General features: G+C 50.4%; 8 protein-coding genes across 8 annotated transcripts; 4 read left to right on the top strand and 4 right to left on the bottom strand.

The window, feature by feature from the left end:
- Positions 1-13: 13 nt before the first annotated feature.
- On the bottom strand, positions 14-4,627 carry COCSADRAFT_179068 (uncharacterized protein). The gene is made up of 3 exons (XM_007698868.1): positions 4,364-4,627; positions 888-4,304; positions 14-836 (listed from the first exon to the last, which is right to left on the bottom strand). Exons 1-3 carry the CDS (start codon positions 4,433-4,435, stop codon positions 264-266), a joined length of 4,062 nt encoding a protein of 1,353 aa, XP_007697058.1. The 5' UTR covers positions 4,436-4,627; the 3' UTR covers positions 14-263.
- Positions 4,628-5,643: 1,016 nt separating this feature from the next.
- Positions 5,644-6,847, bottom strand: COCSADRAFT_34207 (glycoside hydrolase family 61 protein). The gene is made up of 2 exons (XM_007698377.1): positions 6,061-6,847; positions 5,644-6,010 (listed from the first exon to the last, which is right to left on the bottom strand). Exons 1-2 carry the CDS (start codon positions 6,576-6,578, stop codon positions 5,824-5,826), a joined length of 705 nt encoding a protein of 234 aa, XP_007696567.1. The 5' UTR covers positions 6,579-6,847; the 3' UTR covers positions 5,644-5,823.
- Positions 6,848-7,355: 508 nt separating this feature from the next.
- On the bottom strand, positions 7,356-7,661 carry COCSADRAFT_157778 (uncharacterized protein; the record flags this gene model as incomplete). The annotated part of the gene is made up of 1 exon (XM_007698867.1): positions 7,356-7,661. One exon carries the CDS (start codon positions 7,659-7,661, stop codon positions 7,356-7,358), a length of 306 nt encoding a protein of 101 aa, XP_007697057.1.
- Positions 7,662-7,732: 71 nt separating this feature from the next.
- On the bottom strand, positions 7,733-8,551 carry COCSADRAFT_157777 (uncharacterized protein; the record flags this gene model as incomplete). Its single annotated transcript, XM_007698866.1, has 1 exon — positions 7,733-8,551. One exon carries the CDS (start codon positions 8,549-8,551, stop codon positions 7,733-7,735), a length of 819 nt encoding a protein of 272 aa, XP_007697056.1.
- A 441-nt stretch (positions 8,552-8,992) lies between these two features.
- COCSADRAFT_352250 (uncharacterized protein) lies at positions 8,993-9,493 on the top strand (the record flags this gene model as incomplete). Its single annotated transcript, XM_007698865.1, has 1 exon — positions 8,993-9,493. One exon carries the CDS (start codon positions 8,993-8,995, stop codon positions 9,491-9,493), a length of 501 nt encoding a protein of 166 aa, XP_007697055.1.
- Positions 9,494-9,699: 206 nt separating this feature from the next.
- On the top strand, positions 9,700-9,870 carry COCSADRAFT_34206 (uncharacterized protein; the record flags this gene model as incomplete). The annotated part of the gene is made up of 1 exon (XM_007698376.1): positions 9,700-9,870. A coding segment is annotated over one exon (164 nt), but the record flags the coding sequence as incomplete, so codon positions are not given.
- A 2,182-nt stretch (positions 9,871-12,052) lies between these two features.
- On the top strand, positions 12,053-13,264 carry COCSADRAFT_157775 (uncharacterized protein; the record flags this gene model as incomplete). Its single annotated transcript, XM_007698864.1, has 2 exons — positions 12,053-12,458; positions 12,873-13,264. 2 exons carry the CDS (start codon positions 12,053-12,055, stop codon positions 13,262-13,264), a joined length of 798 nt encoding a protein of 265 aa, XP_007697054.1.
- Positions 13,265-13,692: 428 nt separating this feature from the next.
- COCSADRAFT_352245 (uncharacterized protein) lies at positions 13,693-14,185 on the top strand (the record flags this gene model as incomplete). Its single annotated transcript, XM_007698863.1, has 2 exons — positions 13,693-13,863; positions 14,016-14,185. The coding sequence occupies 2 exons, from the start codon at positions 13,693-13,695 to the stop codon at positions 14,106-14,108; spliced, it is 264 nt and encodes an 87-aa protein (XP_007697053.1). The 3' UTR covers positions 14,109-14,185.
- Positions 14,186-14,421: the final 236 nt, after the last annotated feature.

Here is a 14,421-nt window from a genome sequence, read left to right as displayed (position 1 = left end):
TGCATCACTCAAAAGTCAGATAATCGCGATTATTCAAAGCTGCGCAAAAAGTACCAAATACTCCATAATCATATTGTCACACCCTCCCATATCCTACAAAACGCCATAATCATGCGAAACTTCTATCGCAGCCGTCGCTAGTATGCTGAACACCAAACGCTACATCATTACAAATCATCAAGTAGTGGCTCACAAATAAGGCAAGAAGAAGAGGAAGAAGCAACTAAACTGCGAGCTTTTTTTGCGCCAAAGGAGAAATTTCTTTAAGCGCACTCCCATTGAGCAAAGACACACCACCTCGCACTACGATCTGCAAGGACCAAGCCTCGCCACGTTCCTTTCTCGCCAATCTTGATAACCGTCTCCCATGCTGTGCCATCAGCTTCACTCGTGGCGCTCATATGTTCAATTTTTCGTGTCAGACGGATAATCTTTCCAGAGGGTGTCTGTATCGCTAACTTGGCCGGCTTGTTACTGTTGCTACTTGCTGAGCCTGAGGAAGCCTGAGACGGATTGGTATAATTTGAGCCAGTCGCAGATATGCTCTGCATGCTCATAGCAGATGTGGGGCGAGCAAAGGGATTAGGTGAAGATCGACCGTGCATTGCGGGGCTAGGCTCGGGTGACTTTGTAAGAGACGATGGGTGTTGACGGACGCAAAAAACAAAGGTATTGTTCAGAGCTAAACTGGCGCACTGTGGCTGAGCGACATAAAGATCGTGTCTCTGGGCGTGCGGCGTCGGATGGAGAGTTAGGAATGAGTACGGAGGATTCATGCCAGAATGCGTTATAGGCAGACCAATAGCTAAGTTGTGAGGATTGAGCTTGTTCGAATGCTGCAGGGAGTTAGTTAACTGATTTCGCTACTGAGTTGGAAGAGTTCTTACCATCAGTCCCCGAGGTCCAGCATAGATCTTCAACACACCTTGGCCTCCATCGGTTGGGAGGAGTGCCTTGACTGTGTATCGCTTCTGTCCTCCATACCATTCAGCCTGTGCCAGGGCTGGCTTCTTGACTACGTCTCCACTCTCGAACAAGTCACCATCCATATCCTGGGAGTAGCATCTTGCCTCAATCTCAGCCACGCATTCCACGTCTTCAGGTACGTCGATGTAAATATGCGTCATTTCAAGGTTGTCCAGATTTAGCACGCTGGTGTCAAAGTTGACCACGTTGAGGCCGTGTCGGAAGTATGTAGGTGTTGCGCAGGGCAAGGCCATGAGCACTTCGTGAGGTTGGGGTGGACAGATGTGTTGCTGTTCCGGGAGGAGTGGCACATGCGAGTAGCAAATCTCCATTGGACGGGCCAGGAAGTACCAAGTCTCGGCGACAGACGACCCAGCCGTAGAATAATGCATGCGTTTTGGATGAGTAGGCCCGGCAAGTGCGCAGTCCATCACGCGCCATTCGCCTTCCACGATCACAGCATTCCAGAAATGGTTCGGTCGGGCGACAGATTCGAGATCCAAAGGCTCGCCGGGCGTCTTCAAATAGCCGCGTATTACCTCTGCGTGCATACCAACGGAAGCGCACATCTCCGCAACTACCATGGCAATTTCTTCAGAGCAACCACGCTTACTTTGCAGCACATGACGCGGGTCCATCTCCCCTTCAAAGTCTTCTTCCCACGAGATGCGTTCGCTGACCCAAGTGAAGATGGCGCGAAGCCGCTGAATGTCGCTCCGGTACGGGCGGCATATGTAGCCCTGTGCCAACGTGGCAGGATTTGTTCCCAGAGGAATGCTGTTAACGAAGCGTGCGCTTTTGTCTACATGAGAGAGACTGCAAGCTGAGAAGTCTGTTGGCTCTGTAATAGGAAGTCCATCAAGGCCTTCGTCGCCTTGGACAGACTCATTCAGGATGTCAATCGGGTTCAAAACGGGATAATCCATCATCTGGCACCTCTCAGCACGTTCCGCGCGTTCGTTTTTGCTCAGTGAATTAGATCGGTTGATGTCCCTTCGCACCTGCACCCAATCCACTGTGCCAATACCCATATCCCTCGAAGTGTTTGCTGAGTGCGTGGCCGGGCCGCCTTCAATGCCGGTTTGCTCTGGACCATCCATGCGACTTGCAGCGCGGCTGGTAGAACGGCCGGCAGCGCGACTAGCTGCTCGAGACGCAGGCCGACTGATTGTATCGATAGTGCTGCGAGCGTTGGCTGCTTGTGTCTTTGCAGTGTCGATCATCTTCCTAAAGAATCCGCTACGCTTCGCCTTTGGTTGCCTCAAACCACCAAGTGGGTGAGGATCGTCGCTTGCTTGCGTGCTGACAACGGCTTGCTGTTGATCGCTCGAACCGGGTCGCGATTGGGAGGCGTGGCTTGAGTGATAGGTCACACCAGTAAAAGGCGTCTCGGGTCGGCCGTCATCGAATCCATAACCCTTCCCTGGCATGTCTTTTATGTTCATTAGGCTCTTCGGGCGATCCTTGCCAAACTTCTTGCGGTAATAGCTGCCAGCACTTGTAGCACTCATGTTCGTAGCAGAGTGTCCAGACATCAAGCTGCGGTTAGTGCTGTTACTAGTGAGAGTTGTTGCCGTTGTTGTCGTCGAATTCGTTTTACTCGTAAAGGTACGGCCAAGTGCGTTACGGCCAATGTCATAAGCGGACTTGCGATTCCGGAGTAGCCTGGATCCTTTCCGCTCCACCTCTTGCTCGATGCCACCCATAGACGATCCTGGTCTCTGACTTGCTGTCTTCAACGGTACCGTAGGTCCTTGATCATCATCCATAAGCATGTCACTGCCATCGTTTTTCTCCTGTTGCTGCATTCGGCGTAAACGACTCTCCATGCGCTGCATGTAATTGTTGACATCTGGCGGGGCTTCATCATCGTCATCGTCATCCAGATCAATTGCTGACTGTGCTCTAACTTTCTGCGCGGATGCCTGGTATACTTGATCAAAGGCTTCTGGTGACCATGGGTTTGACGGTGATGGGACTTGCTCAGGTGATTCATTACTTTGTGTCGTGGTCATATCTTGCAAAGAGGACATAACATCGTTCATTGCTGTCGTAAGTGGCGAAGGCGTGAAGTGACCGCCACGTGACCTCGGGTCAGGCGAAGGCGGTTCGGGTGTGTGATAGCCAAGATGCGATGGAGGAGCCGGAGAAGGCGATCGACTAGGGTTGTAGGTGACGCGGTGCGGCGGAGGGGGCGGTGGTGGAGAGTCAATAGGTTCTTCGAGGTCATCATGATACGGCGCCGGTGAGGGGCCACGGCTGTGGTCTAGTTGGTGTTGATACGGCGATGGTGAGGGACCTCGGTCGTATGCGCGGTACTGAAAAGATGGGGCTGGCGATGGTGTGTGCGAAGGTCGTCGGAATGAGGGAGCCGGAGATGGACCTCTGTCATAAGCCCGGTATTGGTATGATGGTGCTGGGGACACGGCTCGAGAATGCTGCTGGTACTGCGCTGGCGGAATAGGTGACACTGCTCGCTGATGTTGATACTGGGTAGGTGGTATAGGCGATACTGCGCGTGGATGCTGCTGATATTGGGTCGGCGGAACGGGTGACACTCCTCGCGGATGCTGCTGATATTGGGTCGGTGGAACGGGTGACACTCCTCGCGGATATCGTTGATACTGAGTTGGCGGAATGGGCGATGCGGCACGGTATGGGTCATAAGCTGGTTGTGGTGGCGGTGCAGGAGAAACTGCTCTGCTGTAGCGCTGGTGTTGAACGGGAGGTGCGGGCGAGACGCCACGAGGCTGTTGATGTTGGTACGGTGATGGTGGAGCGGGAGAATGGGCGCGTATGCGTGAGCCGTGACGTGAAGGTGGAGCTGGGGAGACTGCTCGGGCTGCGGGTGTTCTCTTGGAAGGTGGTCGTGGGGATACGGCGCGCAGATTCGAGGGCGCTCTTGTCGCGGGGGCGGATGGCGGCGGACTTTCGCTACTCTCCTGAGACAGGCGCTTCATGGATGAGTATGGCGACTTCGTCTTGACAGTGCCGTTTGCGGAGTTTATGCCACCCGCACGGAGCCTTTCGCGGGCGGCAGCGGCAGGGTTCGGGGCGCCTGCAGCAGCATAGGCAGTGAAGGGTTTCCTGAACATGCTCTTTTGCTTCTGTGGCACAGGTTTGGGCTGTTCCTGCACACTGCTTTGCCTCGAGAAGCTCCCACCACTGCCATTGCGCGCCCATGGCTGGTAGTCTTCACTGAGCAGCTCGACAAAGTTGGATGGGAACAAGCCGACCATGCGCCTGTCGCGCTTGAGACGGCCCATCCACCAAGAGCCATCGCCCGCGTTGAGGACCTCGATCAGGTCTCCTTCTATGAATCCTAGGTCTCGCTTGGTCTAGAGAAAGCGGTCAGGTCAGGTGCCACAGCATGAGGCAGCTTTGGAAGCAGACTTACCTCTCCGCCCCAGGAATAGACTGCTTTGCACCAACAAGGAAAGCGCGTGGGCAGCGCCTGACCGACGGCCATGGCGGGGATTAGGTTTGTTGTTGTGGTTGTGTGTGGTTGACCTGCAACGGCTGGGATGTGTAACAAGGTGGATTACATGCGTCGCTGGTTGCGAGCGAGATGATGCGTCGGCCAGGCAAAGGACGCGACAGACAGCAATCGGCGGTAGCAATAACAGAAGACGGAGAGCAGTACGGAGAAGGTCGCCAGACCCCGAATGATAGCGGGCAGCGGTATAGCAGAGCAGAGCAAAGCAGAGCAGAGCTAACTAAGCAGGGCCCATGCGACTGACGTCTCGCCTTGGCTTGGTGTTTACCGACTCAAGTCGCCGCTTCCCCAGCAACAGCATCGCCTGTCCACTAGCGCCCCTGCCACAAGCGCCCTGCCCCACCCATCGCCAACACGTCAGCCAGCCCTCACCTCCATCCCCCTAGCCAGCTGCACCTCCAACCACTTATGTATATTTCCAAGTACATACCGCGCTATGCATGGAGCAATGCAGGGCAGCATTGCAGCACACTGGGATTCGCCCTCTCCCGTCTTCGTTCCCACGATGCGCTGCGCACACGCCGTGTTGTGAAAAAAAAACACGACGGGAACCAGATCATCTTCTGGACCTCTTGGGGCGGATTGTCGATGCGGCTGAGCGTTGATGCGCTAAACAAGCCGCTCCGCCATCAACCCATGACGCTTAGCCGTGATTGTGCAAGATTTACTGTCATGCGCTCTTTTTGGTCGCTACCACGCTGTTCAGGGCGGTACGCAGCAAAATCCCTTTGGGGCACCTGGGCCACCTCTGTCATCGGACATGATGGGCCCCACGGGAAGATCATAAGCAATACCCCGGTGCCAGCATTATCTGGAGAGTAGCAGTAGGTAGAGGAGCGCGGCGTTGCGATTCGAGAAACTTGGCTTGGATAACAAATACAGGAACAAGGTGAAGCTCTCTCTGTGCAGTAACCTAGTCAGGCGTGGCTGGTGGCTTGCATTCGATAGGGCTGTGATGAGCTACCTACTGGAACCGAACCCGTCCGTGAACCCTTAGTGGCTTGACCGTGGCTATATCCATACATGCATGCATGCTTTTTCTCGACTATCAGAATCTTAATCATGGTTCTGTTGGGTGGAGGGGGATCGGTCACGTGATAAACGATGGGCAGACAAGTATGACTGGCCCGCTAGTACTGAAATGGACCTGAGAAGCATCACAATGTTCAAAAATAATGAGGTCGGAAAGCAACGCATAGTCACATTGATCATAGCTATGGAATGTAGACTAAGAGAGAAATGAAGCGCCACTGGGGCGGATATGAACAAAAACACCCTTTCCTCCTCGACTGTGTGCTGGCTGGGCAGCTGGCATAAATGCTTGCTTGTTTGCTTGACGGCTGGCTGGCAATGCGAATCGCTTACTGGCCGGCGTAGAGCTTGGGGCCGGGCATGGGGTAAGACTTGGGGTTGCTCCACTTGTTGAACTTGATACCGGCATCGTTGGCGCTGTAGAGACCGGGAATCTTAACAGTGGGGCCGAGGGTTCCAGTGCCAGAGGACTGGATGTTCAGCTGGAAGCACTCCATGTAGAATTGGGCCTTGCCACTAAAGAAGGGTTAGTTCATGTCTTGAATGCTGTTGGAATGATTACTTACACGTGACCCTCGTGAAGACCGATGTGCTCGACACGGACAAGGTATTCACCAGCAGGAATGCTCTTCTGGATGGTCCACTCGAGCCTATCCTTGTCCCAGTTGGCCCAGCTCTTGTCAACACCAGGGGCGCTGGGGTTGGCAAGACCGCTCTCCATGACCTTGGTCCAGGCGCCGCTGCCATCGTAGTCCTTGACCTTTCCGGGAGCCTTGGAGATGTAGACAAATCCAGGACCGGGATGCTCGATCCTCTCGTTGTTGAAGATCTTGAAGCCAAGCTTGTCACCGGCCTTGACGGTGTAGGTACCGGTGTTACCAGCGACAGCGCCCCTGTTGCAGCGGAGGTCGTTGGAGTTGACAATGTCGTTGGTGATGACGGGGTTGTACGCGTTGCTGTTCTTGCGAGCGTAGGCATACTCGCCACCGATGGTCTGGCCGTTGACGACGAGGATGTTGAAGATGTAGTGGGCATTGGCCGCCATAGGCGCCACAAGCAGAGCGAGGAGAGCACCAGCCTTCATGTTGGAGGAGTAAAGAGCAAGTTGAATATATGTTCAAAAGAAGAGAAGGTTGAAAGAAGCGAATGAATGAATGAGTGAGTGAGAATCGAAAGTCGTGGACTGCGATGGTTTCTACAGCAAGGCGAACTGGGCCATACTTATACTCGGTGTCTTGTCCATGACGACGCTGGGAGTGGTGACCCAAGACATGAACTTCATCTATTCCCATCACGTCCCCCCCACACAGCGCTGTCATGGGATCCACTCGGGCGGAATGTTTGCAACGTTCTAGTCTCTATGTTTAATGAAGGCAGGAACGCCAACCATTGCCCAAGCCGTTTTAAGCGATGGCCAAGCCTCGCAAAAACAAAACAAGACCCAAGGCCGCCAAAGCACCGCTATGGATCTTGTTTCACCGTCCGACTCTCAGTCGCCTTGGCACTTTGCCTCAATCTATAATCTCCCGTCCTCCATTTTGCCTCTGGCGCCTTGCCAAGCCCGCCCCCTCGTCCATCCCCGCGGGCACAAGTTCTTTGACCACGTTTATTTGCGGTATTTGACCCCGTGGTTTCGTAGCTTGCTCTAGCGCTCACGCCAATGTGGTGATTTACCTTTAGCGCTGTTTTATATATCTCTTTCACGTTAGTACTATCCTTTCCACTCTAGGGTATAGCAACTCAAAGAGATCTTACTTACATTCTACATAAAAAAACAATCTAATTGTTTGAGATGTATCCTGTTTCAGAAAACCACCCGATCAAATAACACTTGCTATCCCAGCGCCGTCACGAGCATTGCTTAGCCAGCCTGCATACCTGCGAGAAGCACCTGCAGCGCCTTCTGGTACTCGATGAAGATCAGCCGCCGCATCTCCAGCCTTGCCAGCATGTCCCCCAACTCAACTCCATAACACCCATCAATGTCCTCCTTCCGTGCCCCCAGCAGGAAGGCATTCACTTCCCTGTCCAGTGCCTCATCGCTGCGTGCATACGCCACCCACTCCCGGGCGATTGGCCGCACTTCGCTTGGCAGCAATTCAAATTGCTCGACCAACAGCAGCGACTCAATGTCTTCATAGAGCAACGGCAACTGCGCTCGACACATAGGGCATGTCGGATTCCCTGGTTTCCCATCGCCGTCCCATAACTTCACCCAAGTCTGCAGACAGTTCTTTCCTATGATGTGGCCACAGGGTGTCTTGATTGGGACCTCCCCCCTTCTGCTGCTGTCTTGGCCAGTCCCTCCTGGCAGACTAGACAGTCCTTGCAATCTGGGCCTATCATTTCGTAGGCTATAGATGTCTGGAAGAACCCCACCCTATCGTCTGTACCAATCACGCCGGCTTCAACACAACTTCCGCGGATCGTTTGTGCAAGGTTACGCTCCTGGCGTGTGAGCCAGCCCACCAGCTCCACGAATGCCTGCCATTCAAGCGATAGGGGCTCCAGTCTATGCTCATAGAGAAGAAATTGGTACCGCTCCGGCAACAACACCTCACCGTTGCTCGTTAGATTAGTCCAAAAGTCACGGCCTCCGTACCGTAGACCACCGTCGCTCGGAAACGTGCCTCGTTCTTCACCGCTCTGCTGCAACAAGAATAGAACTCGCGCTGCTACCATGGTATGGTTTAACCCGGTCAACACCGCTTCCTGCAATTCAATGGACTCGGTTGCACAGATATCTCCGCGGGGAAGGGGGAAGATCTCCTTTTCGTGAGCCAAGTATCGAAGCCTTCGCTCATATTTCCTCATCAGGTGGATGGTCTTTAGCTGACGCTGCACTATATCGTCCGTCCACCATGCCGGCTTGCTGTTTTGCAATTCGGCCAAGAGAAATCCTTTCGTGAGAGACCTGGACATCTTCGATACAGATTGCCAGAGATGTGATATGAAACCGTGCCCCATATTTTCAATCTTACATGTTTTCATAACATTCTCGCTTTCTTTGCGAGCTTGTTCGCAAGTGAGGAAAATTTCCTCTTGTGAAGCGTCCATTGTGTTTACTTTGGATTGTGTCTCGATCTGTAGCAGTTGTAGTTCAAACCGTACTGTTTTTCAGCGTGATCGGGAACATTCTGTGACAAAACTGAATTTAAATAGGCGGTTTTCTTATCATTGTGCCTACACAATACATGGTCAAGTCGATGGTCTTTCGCAATGAGCGTAGAGGCTGACCCTTCATCGTTACTTGCACTATGTCACTGACCTGTCCTGGATGCTCATGTCAACCGATCATTTCACCATTGTAGTCTCAACATTGCACTGACTGAACACACAGAGCTTACTTGCATCAGAATATCAGACTCTGATCTCTCTGATCCCCTCGTTACCATTCTTTCAAACCTTAACAACCACAACCAACAACTCACAGATAACATCACACTCACGCAACAAGAACCACTTACAGTACAAGTCAAGCAACACTAGACCGCCAATATGGACAACGCTGAATTAGCTCTCAGCCAGCCTCCTCATGGCAATATCCCATGCTCGGATCAATGCCAGCCTTCAGCGGTAGACAAGCCGCTCAACAACGAGTCAAGCAACGCGGACCCTGAGCAATCCTCCCAAGGCAAAGCGGGCCTTGCTCCCCCCGGCTCCAACTCTAGCTCTTCCAATGAGTACAAGCATCAACGTCGCGCACTGCGCTGCTGTCTCGGCCTGCAAGAGCTAATCACCGCCTTCCTTGCCGAGCACACTCGGCCCTCCACCATCACCATCCAGGCCACCAACCATCGACGCATCATGCAACAGGCAGGCACACTACTCGTATCCATGGAACATGCGTTGCGCAACCTGCAGCTCGCGATTCCAGCCAAGTACCGCACTCTATGGCTTAGGCATCAGATCGACGAGTACACCACAACGCTGGAGGCCATGCGCGAATTCATGCGCGCGCCTGGCTCGTCAGGCCGTGTCTTTGACATCGGTAGGTAGGTTGGGCTCCTGCTTTCTTCGAGCACTGACGAGTGGCGAATGGGGAGATTGAGAGTTGTGAGGCGATACATGACGGACGAATGACGATGGGAAATATGGGTACGACGTTTCACGCAGACAAAAATCTATAACTAGTGATCATAAGAGTAGAAATCTGAATTTACATTTCACACCGTTTTGCTTTTGCACCGTTTTTTGTGCGACTAGGATGTTTTCGTGCTTTTTTTTTGCTTCTTCTTTTCTTTGCCTTCTTTTGCTTTGCTGCCTTGTCGGTTTCTTTTGCCGCCCTTCGAACATGACTAGGGGGAGGGGGCGGGTTCTCGAAGTCTACCGGGGTATCGTGTTTCAGATGTCTTCTAGTTACACATAGAACAAATAAGCGGGGGGGCCGGACACGGAGGCTTGCTGATATACAAGAGAAAGGGGGATGGGAAAATTGTCAACAATCAGATCGACGTGCGAAATGCTGGTCGTGTGGTGTTTTGGGCGGAGTGATGTCGTGGTTTTTAGGTTGAGCAAGTTGTTATGGTTATCGAAAGTTTATTGGTAGAGCTGCAGGGGTGGGGGTGTGAGAGGCTTGCCCCGCTTGGTAAGTATACCTGCAGGGTCTTTGATGTACGCGGCCTAACTTGGTTTAGCTGCCGTTCAGCATTAAACCAGCGCGTGCGCTCGTTGAAGAACGGCTTATTGTGTTGGTTCAACACTTCAGTGTATTCTTTGGTAGTGCGGTTATGTGGCCCTCGTTGGTGTGATCTAGGAGTTATGTAGATTGATTTTACATAATGTGACGAAACTAGTGAATTAAGATTTGAACCTACAACCACGATTCTACTTTATGAATGAATGTTAATACAATGACTGATTAGACATCGTGTGAATCAGACAGGATGACGGATCTGTATGTGGAACTTGACGAGCTTAGCAGTCGACTGAAAAAAAAACGTTCTTATTTTTTTTAGATATACTTCAATTATGTGGTCTATCGGAACTGACACTTAGTGGGAATGATGATTAATGGTAAGTTGTGTTATAACCAAATCTGTTGTCAACTGGGAACTCTGAGTGTAGAAATGTATACAGAATTTTTGCACCGAGGTTCTTATCGCCTAGTATGAGCATATTTGTGTACGGTGCGAACTATGCTCAAATTCTCTTTTACGCTTTGCAAAAATCATCGTCAATTAAGGAGATAGCCGAATAGACGAAACGCAGATTTTTAGGCGTGTCGCTTTCAACACAAAAATAATAGGGTGAGAACTTCTAAAACCTACAGATTTGAGAAGTACTAATAAAGAGTGTTCGAGAGGCGTTTATTTCATCGATTGATAAGCATCATTTTGTCTGAAATTGCGTGGAAGAATTTTGATTATGGTATTATCTTGCATGGCACACAGGACCTGAACCGATAGGTGATATATCCCCAATCATCTTTTGTAGTCCATGACAATACTAAATGCATCTTTCTAATGTTTCTCTGAGTAAGAACAACGTATCCAATTTCTGTTGCATTCGATGTAACATTATCTATGTACTCCTCTTTCGTCTAATTTCCATTTTCTTCCAAGCAGTTACTTGGTGTATGTTTTTTTTTCCACGCAAAGAAATAATTTCCAACACCTCACGCAGGACTTGTATTGAAAACTATTCTATAAAGGATAGGCTCGGGATTCGGGATAGTTCCAAGAACAACCCGAACAAACGCCACAATCTAAACCCATGATCATATGCAAGTATTAACTAGTGCAGTTTACCAAGAGAAGCGCTGTGATGCAAGAAATCTATTTATGCAGGCATTGTCATAGAACAGATGCGCACAACCCGAGATATGTCAGAGATACCCGTGCTCCCACATGTGTCGGTGCCATTTTCGTGTCAAAGCAGGGTATTCCTCGTATCTCGGGAAGCCCAGAGCAGGCTGACACAACTAGTCCGTGCGTCTCATCTATCTCAACACCTTGGCAGCGCATCGCGCATCACCCACCTCTTCGAAGCCAAGCATTCGCCAATCTGCACTAACTTGGCCAAGCAAGTCGGAAATTAATGACAAGAGCGGGGGAGCGCAGGGCTCTATGGCGTGACTGGGCGGTGATTGATGCGAAATAAATGGCCCTTCTAAACTACCGTCATATTGTCGATAGAAGATGAAGCGCATTCTATCCTGATCGATAATGAAAGTCGATCAGCAGACGAGTAACAGTGTCTTACCCCATGAATTATACCAAGTCTCATAGCTGTGCAACACGTCTATATTTGGTGTTACTTCAAATATGCAATTTCTAGCCCAATACACATGCCTCCTGCACGGAGGCGACGCACGCATGCTCGTTCTATTCTCACAGATATGGATGTGTATGTCTGTACGTAGCTTGAGATGAAGGGTGCGTCGGGCTGCTTCTCCGCTTTCCGGTCGGAACGCCAATATGTAGAGCCAATAGCACCGCTACTATTACATACGTAGTAGCACAACTGCCGACATAGTCAATACCAACAAACGCCCTTGCATACTCAGCCACGAAAGCATAAGCGCAGTCTTCGGACATTGTCACATCAGGCCTAACAATGAATAACTACTCTACGCCAAATGGCGTCAATCACGGCCTCCAAGAATCAGGAATCCAGCCTCGGCTGTACTCTATCAACAACCTGCCGTCATTGGAAGACTTCAAGAAGCTAACAACAGAGTCTTCATCAATTGACCATCCACTTGCAAGCACTATCGAGTCGCACGTGCCGATATATCATCTGCCCAATTATTCATCGTTGAGTCCAGAACAACTTGCTACTCTACAGGACGAATGGTACCACATCCTGCTTTCAGGCCCCGGTGTCTTCGTCGCCAAGAGCCTCTACAAAGACACGTCTCAAATTGATGACGTCAACAAAGTATACTCATCAATAATCGCAGAAGAGAAACAAGCGTCCAGCCAACGCGGCGGCCACTTTGCAGGCGCCGGCGCAAACGACCGTATCTGGAATTCACTATCCAAACACTGTCTCTTGGATGCAGCTTCATTTATAAAATACTACTCTAATCCTTGACTTCCATTAATATCTGAGGCATGGATCGGTCCGTATCACCGCTTGACTGCACAAGTCAATATCGTGAAGCCCAGCGCCAAAGCCCAGATTTCGCACCGAGACTACCACATTGGGTTCCAAGATAGCGAGTCATGCGCGAAGTTTCTAAAAGCAGTGCAGATTACATCGCAGTTTCTCACGCTGTAAGGTGCAGTTGCGCATTCGGATATGCCCGTAGAAAGTGGTCCGACGCGTTTGTTGCCATTTAGTCAGAAGTTTGCGCAAGGGTATATGGCTTATCGGATACCTGAGTTCTAGGACTTCTTTTTGGAGAACTATGTCTCGCTGCCGTTGGACAAAGGCGATGGGTTGTTCTTCAATCCTGCGCTGTTCCATGCTGCAGGTCAGAATGACTCTGTGGATATCATGCGCTCAGCGAACCTGCTGCAGATTTCATCGGCGTTTGGTAAGCCCATGGAATCGATTGATACTTATCCTCTTATTGAGCACACCTGGGATGCGTTGTCAGAGATGTATGTGAAGGATGGGCTCACTGATGAGGTTAAGGCGTTTGTCAGTGTTGTTGCAGAGGGGTATCCGTTTCCCACGAATCTTGATAGGAGAGTACCAGAGGCCACAGGTATGGCACCGACGAGCGAGCAAGACTTACTCTTGAAGTGCTTGAAAGATCATATGTCAAAGGAAGATGTGTTGACACAGCTACTGAAGATGAAGGAGGATTCGAGGGCGTGAACTGTCATGCAACCATATGTTGGATAAGTATGAATTTCCATCTATAATCATCATGATGTAGTCGTATGCCTAAGCACAGGTAGTAGAATACCACAAATTCTGTTATTCGATATCTCATTCAATATTGTAGTTACATAGATGCTCACTGGAAATTCGAGTACGATACAACACATCTCACAATACAATCAAACCCAACCGAAAGACACTCATGAACATTATCAAACACAACAACTAACCCCCACCGTTCGCTATACACCTAACATGTCAAACCAATCCAAAATTTCCAAAAAAAAACACTATCAACTCTTACATACCCCAACTCTATCGACCTTCCCTCATGTTCACCACACATTCTCCTTATTCCCAAACCCATCACACCACCTACCCACCTAGCATACCAAGCCCGAAAGAAGCAAGAATAAACAAAAATGTCCAACACAACCCCAGACACCCTCCTAAAACTCGCCTCCGAACTGTCCACGCTCGGTACCTCTCTCTCAGCTGCAGGCACCAAACTGGCAGCCGCAGCTACGTGTCTGGAGCAAGAAGCAGCAAATATTGCTCTACTTAATGCACAGAAGTGGGGGATAGATGTTCAGGTTCGTTTTTATCTTTCTCATCAATTCACTAGTTACATAGCATAGCCTTTTAGAGGAACTTGTATTGGGAAGGATTGTATCATGGAAGGCTTGTTTTATAAAATATGTTAGAGTAGAGGATGAGCGGAATAACTAACGAGTAGTGATTCTAGGTTGCGGTGAGGACTGGACCAGGAGTGTACAATGCACCGGGCCAAGGAAAAGGGGGGGGACATGAGGTTGTCATCAATGGGGTTAAGAAATGACTCGTTATTTTGGAGAGGATGTGAAAAAAAAGAAATAGTTGTTTCGAGATAGGGGGAACACAATGGGCAAGTGTACCACTTGGACAAGGTGGGAATATTCGATACTGGATCATGTACGAGCTCTTCTTCACGAGAAGAGTAACTATTGGAATATTTATTGGTATTTACTTCCACTCGAGTCATCTGCATCATATGATCACAGCTCTTACCTCCTACCACAATGCTCTGACCGTGTAAACATTGATCCGCGCTCAGGCACCGGAAACCTCTTCGAGTCTAGTAGAAAGTTTTTATCTGATCATCTGATAAGATC

Source organism: Bipolaris sorokiniana, assembly GCF_000338995.1.
Source record: "Bipolaris sorokiniana ND90Pr unplaced genomic scaffold COCSAscaffold_3, whole genome shotgun sequence".
In the NCBI taxonomy this organism is placed as follows: domain Eukaryota; kingdom Fungi; phylum Ascomycota; class Dothideomycetes; order Pleosporales; family Pleosporaceae; genus Bipolaris; species Bipolaris sorokiniana.
Note: the sequence above shows the minus strand (reverse complement) of the source record. Positions and strands in the feature narration are given on the sequence as shown.